At 45.8% G+C, this 8571-nt stretch overlaps 1 protein-coding gene across 1 annotated transcript in view; it reads left to right on the top strand.

Moving 5' to 3' along the window:
• LOC138357243 (trichohyalin-like) overlaps positions 1–6951 on the top strand; it is a 37491-nt gene extending 30540 nt beyond the window's left edge. Inside the window, exon 3 of the mRNA XM_069313905.1 lies at positions 4840–6951. Within this exon, the coding sequence (XP_069170006.1) occupies positions 4840–6951 (2112 nt within the window). The remainder of the gene's footprint in view (positions 1–4839) is intronic.
• Positions 6952–8571: the final 1620 nt, after the last annotated feature.

The following is an 8571-nucleotide window of genomic DNA, read 5'->3' as shown; positions in this document are numbered from 1 at the left end:
CTCCCCCTAGCTGAATCCATATTGATATTCGAATATAATGTAGCTACGTATTCTTTAACGATATAGCCAAGTCTTCCTAAGTCTTAATGTTAAGCCTCTTCACATTACAGTAAAGACAAATCTTGTCTAAGATTGTAAGTATTTACTTGATTTAGAATCGGTATAAAGCTTAATCCAATCAGTGAATAAATTCACTGATTGGACTAGGCTGTATGGTGAGAATTCCCTTCCTGAAGTAGGTTATATATGCCTAAAATCTTAGTGATAGTTACTGATTCGTTAACAATACACCTAATGTTATTATTTACAAACTGGAATCTAAATATCGGCCAGAGACCATCTGTGAGGAATTATCTCCTACACCAGCCTAGCATCTGTGAGGAATTACCTCCTACACCAGCCTAGCATCTGTGAGGAATTATCTCCTACACCAGCCCAGCATCTGTGAGGAATTATCTCCTACACCAGCCTAGCATCTGTGAGGAATTATCTCCTACACCAGCCTAGCATCTGTGAGGAATTATCTCCTACACCAGCCCAGCATCTGTGAGGAATTATCTCCTACACCAGCCTAGCATCTGTGAGGAATTACCTCCTACACCAGCCTAGCATCTGTGAGGAATTATCTCCTACACCAGCCCAGCATCTGTGAGGAATTATCTCCTACACCAGCCTAGCATCTGTGAGGAATTATCTCCTACACCAGCCTAGCATCTGTGAGGAATTACCTCCTACACCAGCCTAGCATCTGTGAGGAATTATCTCCTACACCAGCCCAGCATCTGTGAGGAATTATCTCCTACACCAGCCTAGCATCTGTGAGGAATTATCTCCTACACCAGCCTAGCATCTGTGAGGAATTATCTCCTACACCAGCCCAGCATCTGTGAGGAATTATCTCCTACACCAGCCTAGCATCTGTGAGGAATTATCTCCTACACCAGCCTAGCATCTGTGAGGAATTACCTCCTACACCAGCCTAGCATCTGTGAGGAATTATCTCCTACACCAGCCCAGCATCTGTGAGGAATTATCTCCTACACCAGCCTAGCATCTGTGAGGAATTACCTCCTACACCAGCCCAGCATCTGTGAGGAATTATCTCCTACACCAGCCCAGCATCTGTGAGGAATTATCTCCTACACCAGCCTAGCATCTGTGAGGAATTACCTCCTACACCAGCCCAGCATCTGTGAGGAATTATCTCCTACACCAGCCCAGCATCTGTGAGGAATTATCTCCTACACCAGCCTAGCATCTGTGAGGAATTACCTCCTACACCAGCCCAGCATCTGTGAGGAATTATCTCCTACACCAGCCCAGCATCTGTGAGGAATTATCTCCTACACCAGCCCAGCATCTGTGAGGAATTATCTCCTACACCAGCCCAGCATCTGTGAGGAATTATCTCCTACACCAGCCTAGCATCTGTGAGGAATTACCTCCTACACCAGCCCAGCATCTGTGAGGAATTATCTCCTACACCAGCCCAGCATCTGTGAGGAATTATCTCCTACACCAGCCTAGCATCTGTGAGGAATTACCTCCTACACCAGCCCAGCATCTGTGAGGAATTACCTCCTACACCAGCCTAGCATCTGTGAGGAATTATCTCCTACACCAGCCCAGCATCTGTGAGGAATTATCTCCTACACCAGCCCAGCATCTGTGAGGAATTACCTCCTACACCAGCCCAGCATCTGTGAGGAATTATCTCCTACACCAGCCCAGCATCTGTGAGGAATTATCTCCTACACCAGCCCAGCATCTGTGAGGAATTACCTCCTACACCAGCCCAGCATCTGTGAGGAATTATCTCCTACACCAGCCCAGCATCTGTGAGGAATTATCTCCTACACCAGCCCAGCATCTGTGAGGAATTACCTCCTACACCAGCCTAGCATCTGTGAGGAATTACCTCCTACACCAGCCCAGCATCTGTGAGGAATTACCTCCTACACCAGCCCAGCATCTGTGAGGAATTATCTCCTACACCAGCCCAGCATCTGTGAGGAATTATCTCCTACACCAGCCCAGCATCTGTGAGGAATTACCTCCTACACCAGACCAGCATCTGTGAGGAATTATCTCCTACACCAGCCTAGCATCTGTGAGGAATTACCTCCTACACCAGCCCAGCATCTGTGAGGAATTACCTCCTACACCAGACCAGCATCTGTGAGGAATTACCTCCTATACCAGACCAGCATCTGTGAGGAATTACCTCCTACACCAGACCAGCATCTGTGAGGAATTACCTCCTACACCAGACCAGCATCTGTGAGGAATTACCTCCTACACCAGACCAGCATCTGTGAGGAATTACCTCCTACACCAGACCAGCATCTGTGAGGAATTACCTCCTACACCAGACCAGCATCTGTGAGGAATTACCTCCTACACCAGACCAGCATCTGTGAGGAATTACCTCCTACACCAGACCAGCATCTGTGAGGAATTACCTCCTACACCAGACCAGCATCTGTGAGGAATTACCTCCTATACCAGACCAGCATCTGTGAGGAATTACCTCCTACACCAGACCAGCATCTGTGAGGAATTACCTCCTACACCAGACCAGCATCTGTGAGGAATTACCTCCTACACCAGACCAGCATCTGTGAGGAATTACCTCCTACACCAGACCAGCATCTGTGAGGAATTACCTCCTACACCAGACCAGCATCTGTGAGGAATTACCTCCTACACCAGACCAGCATCTGTGAGGAATTACCTCCTACACCAGACCAGCATCTGTGAGGAATTACCTCCTACACCAGCCCAGCATCTGTGAGGAATTATCTCCTACACCAGACCAGCATCTGTGAGGAATTACCTCCTACACCAGCCCAGCATCTGTGAGGAATTACCTCCTACACCAGACCAGCATCTGTGAGGAATTACCTCCTACACCAGCCTAGCATCTGTGAGGAATTACCTCCTACACCAGCCCAGCATCTGTGAGGAATTACCTCCTACACCAGCCCAGCATCTGTGAGGAATTACCTCCTACACCAGCCCAGCATCTGTGAGGAATTACCTCCTACACCAGACCAGCATCTGTGAGGAATTACCTCCTACACCAGCCTAGCATCTGTGAGGAATTATCTCCTACACCAGACCAGCATCTGTGAGGAATTACCTCCTACACCAGCCCAGCATCTGTGAGGAATTATCTCCTACACCAGACCAGCATCTGTGAGGAATTACCTCCTACACCAGCCCAGCATCTGTGAGGAATTACCTCCTACACCAGACCAGCATCTGTGAGGAATTACCTCCTACACCAGCCCAGCATCTGTGAGGAATTACCTCCTACACCAGCCTAGCATCTGTGAGGAATTACCTCCTACACCAGACCAGCATCTGTGAGGAATTATCTCCTACACCAGCCTAGCATCTGTGAGGAATTACCTCCTACACCAGCCTAGCGTTTACGGGATTGTCAACAGCTCAGTAACGACACAGAGCCGATAGGCAGAGTCAACATTGGGAGATTGTGAGAAACTATTTTCGTTATTTTTCTTGGCGTTCCGTTACTCTGGTAAGTCCCTTTCTTCGTAACCTGTGTGTGTGTGTGTGTGTGTGTGTGTGTGTGTGTGTGTGTGTGTGTGTGTGTGTGTGTGTGTGTGTGTGTGTGTGTGTGTGTGTGTGTGTGTGTGTTCTAAGAATTAAAACAGCATTTCCTAACATCTTGAGTGAATCTTTCTGAAGTTCTAATTTCAAATAAAGCAAAGAAAGAGAATCCTATATAGTATGCACCACCACACAAACCTCCCCCAACCACACGCCCCCAACCACACACCCCCAACCACACGCCCCCAACCACACACCCCCAAACACACACCCCCAAACACACACCCCCAAACACACACCCCCAACCACACACCCCCAAACACACACATCCCCACCCCACTATGTTTTACCATGAAAAACACGAAGATAGAGGGGGTGGGGTGGTGGCGGAGGGGTTATAACTATGGGGGTTACCCTGGGGACATCCTTTTGCTGCAGGAAAGGATGTGGAAGGGGAGGAAGGGATAGGGATGGAATTATCAGGAGAAAGCGTCAAGCCACCACGGCTATATGCCACTTGGAAGGGATTAGAATGGGACGGGGAGATGGAATAGTGCCCAACCACTTGGACGGTCGGAGATTGAACGCTGACCTGTATAAAGCGAGACCGTCGCTCTACCGTCCACCCCAAGTGCGTGGGTATTGTGGTGGGTTTTGGGGAAGGGGGAGGAAGGATGTGTGTGTGGGGGGGGGGGGTTAGAGGAAGCAGTTGAGGGGGGAGGGGGGGATGTTTGGGATGGGGTGAGGGTCACAGGGGGTTAGAAGCAACAGGTGCTGGAGTGTGAGGCCCTCAGGGCTCCCCCAAGGCCCTCAGGGCTCCCAAGGTACACAGGTACTCCCCCCCTCCCCCCACCCCACAACACCCACCAAGGTACACAGGTACCTGCCTCAGGTACACTAAAAAAAAGTTGTGTACAACTTTTGATCGAATTGGAGAGCAGGTCGGCCGAGCGGACAGCACGCTAGACTTGTGATCCTGTGGACCTGGGTTCGATCCCAGGCGCCGGCGAGAAACAATGGGCAGAGTTTCTTTCACCCTATGCCCCTGTTACCTAGCAGTAAAATAGGTACCTGGGTGTTAGTCAGCTGTCACGGGCTGCTTCCTGGGGGTGGAGGCCTGGTCGAGGACCGGGCCGCGGGGACACTAAAGCCCCGAAATCATCTCAAGATAACCTCAAGAATCCACAACTTGAAAACCAGATTCAATAAAGAACTTAAACAACAGGAAAGTTCTATTATAACAAGTTCAACAAGTTGTAGTAGGAGGTGCTTAAAGAACAGGACCTTAAAGAACAGGACCTTAAAGAACAGGACCTTAAAGAACAGGACCTTAAAGAACAGGACCTTAAAGAACAGGACCTTAAAGAACAAGACCTTAAAGAACAGGACCTTAAAGAACAGGACCTTAAAGAACAGGACCTTAAAGAACAGGACCTTAAAGAACAGGACCTTAAAGAACAGGACCTTAAAGAACAGGACCTTAAAGAACAGGACCTTAAAGAACAGGACCTCAAAGAACCGGACCTTAAAGAACAAGACCTCAAAGAACAGGACCTTAAAGAACAAGACCTTAAAGAACAGGACCTTAAAGAACAGGACCTTAAAGAACAGGACCTTAAAGAACAGGACCTCAAAGAACAGGACCTTAAAGAACAGGACCTTAAAGAACAAGACCTCAAAGAACAGGACCTTAAAGAACAGGACCTTAAAGAACAGGACCTTAAAGAACAGGACCTCAAAGAACCGGACCTTAAAGAACAAGACCTCAAAGAACAGGACCTTAAAGAACAAGACCTTAAAGAACAGGACCTTAAAGAACAGGACCTTAAAGAACAGGACCTTAAAGAACAGGACCTCAAAGAACAGGACCTTAAAGAACAGGACCTTAAAGAACAAGACCTCAAAGAACAGGACCTTAAAGAACAAGACCTTAAAGAACAGGACCTTAAAGAACAGGACCTCAAAGAACAGGACCTTAAAGAACAAGACCTTAAAGAACAGGACCTTAAAGAACAGGACCTCAAAGAACAGGACCTTAAAGAACAAGACCTTAAAGAACAGGACCTTAAAGAACAGGACCTTAAAGAACAAGACCTCAAAGAACAGGACCTTAAAGAACAGGACCTTAAAGAACAGGACCTTAAAGAACAAGACCTTAATAAAGAACAGGACCTTAAAGAACAGGACCTTAAAGAACAAGACCTCAAAGAACAGGACCTTAAAGAACAGGACCTTAAAGAACAGGACCTTAAAGAACAAGACCTCAAAGAACAAGACCTTAAAGAACAGGACCTTAAAGAACAGGACCTTAAAGAACAAGACCTCAAAGAACAGGACCTTAAAGAACAGGACCTTAAAGAACAAGACCTCAAAGAACAGGACCTCAAAGAACAGGACCTTAAAGAACAAGACCTTAATAAAGAACAGGACCTTAAAGAACAAGACCTCAAAGAGCAAGACCTTAAAGAACAGGACCTTAAAGAACAGGACCTTAAAGAACAAGACCTTAATAAAGAACAGGACCTCAAAGAACAAGACCTTAAAGAACAGGACCTTAAAGAACAGGACCTTAAAGAACAGGACCTTAAAGAACAAGACCTCAAAGAACAGGACCTCAAAGAACAAGACCTTAAAGAACAGGACCTCAAAGAACAGGACCTTAAAGAACAAGACCTTAATAAAGAACAGGACCTTAAAGAACAAGACCTCAAAGAACAAGACCTTAAAGAACAGGACCTTAAAGAACAGGACCTTAAAGAACAGGACCTTAAAGAACAGGACCTTAAAGAACAGGACCTCAAAGAACAAGACCTTAAAGAACAGGACCTTAAAGAACAGGACCTTAAAGAACAAGACCTTAATAAAGAACAGGACCTTAAAGAACAAGACCTTAAAGAACAAGACCTTAAAGAACAAGACCTCAAAGAACAGGACCTTAAAGAACAAGACCTCAAAGAACAGGACCTTAAAGAACAAGACCTCAAAGAACAGGACCTTAAAGAACAGGACCTTAAAGAACAGGACCTTAAAGAACAGGACCTTAAAGAACAGGACCTTAAAGAACAGGACCTTAAAGAACAAGACCTTAATAAAGAACAGGACCTTAAAGAACAAGACCTTAAAGAACAAGACCTTAAAGAACAGGACCTTAAAGAACAGGACCTTAAAGAACAGGACCTTAAAGAACAGGACCTTAAAGAACAAGACCTTAAAGAACAGGACCTTAAAGAACAAGACCTCAAAGAACAAGACCTTAAAGAACAAGACCTCAAAGAACAGGACCTTAAAGAACAAGACCTCAAAGAACAAGACCTTAAAGAACAGGACCTTAAAGAACAAGACCTTAAAACAAATATAAACAAAATAATGCATTAATTAACAAAAATTAAACAATTGCTGAAGAACAATACTAAACAAGTCTTGGAGAACACCGGTATAAAATTTCTTGAACAATTCTTGAAGAACGGAGAACAACTTGAGACATCGAGACATGATCTTGGTTCAGAAAGTCATTAAAATTTAATGTTAATATTTTGTTAAACAACGTTAAAATTTTGTTAAATGGCCGATGTCAACAAATCTCATTTAAGAACAAAAAAGCTACAGGTTAGCATCATTAAACTGGGTTCCTAATTACGGCCAAATATATTGAAAACGGCTGAAGATCTATTACAAAAAGTTAGTTACGGAGGCCTACCTTACCTTGAGGTGCTTCCGGGGCTTAGCGTCCCCCGCGGCCCGGTTGTCGACCAGGCCTCCTGGTTGCTGGACTGATCAACCAGGCTGTTTGACGCGGCTGTTCGCAGCCTGACGTATGAGTCACAGCCTTGTTGATCAGGTATCCTTTGGAGGTGCTTATCCAGTTCTCTCTTGAACACTGTGAGGGGTTTGCCAGTTATGCCTCTTATGTGTAGCCTAGTGAAAGAGACCGGGCCGTGGGAACATTGATCCGCGAAACCAGCCAATGCAAGGCAAACCACAAGGTACGTTATTGAAGGTAAGGTTAGGGTAGCTTACTTTACCCTCTCCTCCTACTTCTACCCCTCTCTCCCCCCCCCCATTAGTTGTCTCTCTACCCTCTTCTCTCCATACCCCCCCCCCTCCCCTTCCCTTCCTCCTCCAGACGTCTCTCAAGGAACCAGTCATTTCACAGGTCAAAGGTTGTTCTGTGGGCAATACGCCAATATTTCAGAGGTCACATATTTATTCCTCCTCTCCAAGCCCCCCTAACCTTAGCCCACCTACCCATTACCTCCATCCTATTTCCCCATTCCCCCCCCACCCTATCCTTAAACAACCCCCCCTCCCCTCTCCAACACCCATCCCCCCACCCCCTCTTTTAAGACTATCAGCAATAATGGACTTCAAAGAATAAGGGAAATAAGGGGCCTGCACCTTGGACGTTTTCTACACAAACCCCATTTTCTATTTCGGCTTATAAAAACAGCGCCAGAAGCCAACATTGAGTGGAACTGAAGATATAGAAGGGGCCACGTCGTCTGTGTAAGGGGGGGGGGAGGACGCTGAAATACTTCGAAGACGCTGCCTACTGCTCCCCCTTACTTATACAACTTATACTTATACTCTCTACAACTTATACTTATACAACTTATACTCTCCCTTACTTATACAACCTGTCTTCTTAAAAATAACGTCGCTTCTGGCCGTTTGCCCGTATGGCCGAAAGTGGACGTAATTTGAAAATTAAAAAAAAAATTAAAATAAATTTGGGATTTTTTTTTCAACAACAGTAAGTTAACGGTTCTCTGATAGGTTAGGTGGGCAGGAAATTCTCATAAAGTTTCAAAACGTTATGAAAAATGTTAATTGAAAGTTTCCTCTCCTAACCATACCGAGTAAGCTGGACGACTCAAACAGAAAACGGAACAGTACGTCACTTTTGTGAGTCGAGTTCATTTCAAATTACGTCCACTTTTGGCCATAGTGCGCATACGAGCCAAAAGTGACGTTCTTTTTAAGAGGACGGGTTGACCT

Source organism: Procambarus clarkii, chromosome 76, assembly GCF_040958095.1.
Source record: "Procambarus clarkii isolate CNS0578487 chromosome 76, FALCON_Pclarkii_2.0, whole genome shotgun sequence".
Classification (NCBI taxonomy): Eukaryota; Metazoa; Arthropoda; class Malacostraca; order Decapoda; family Cambaridae; genus Procambarus; species Procambarus clarkii.
Note: the sequence above shows the minus strand (reverse complement) of the source record. Positions and strands in the feature narration are given on the sequence as shown.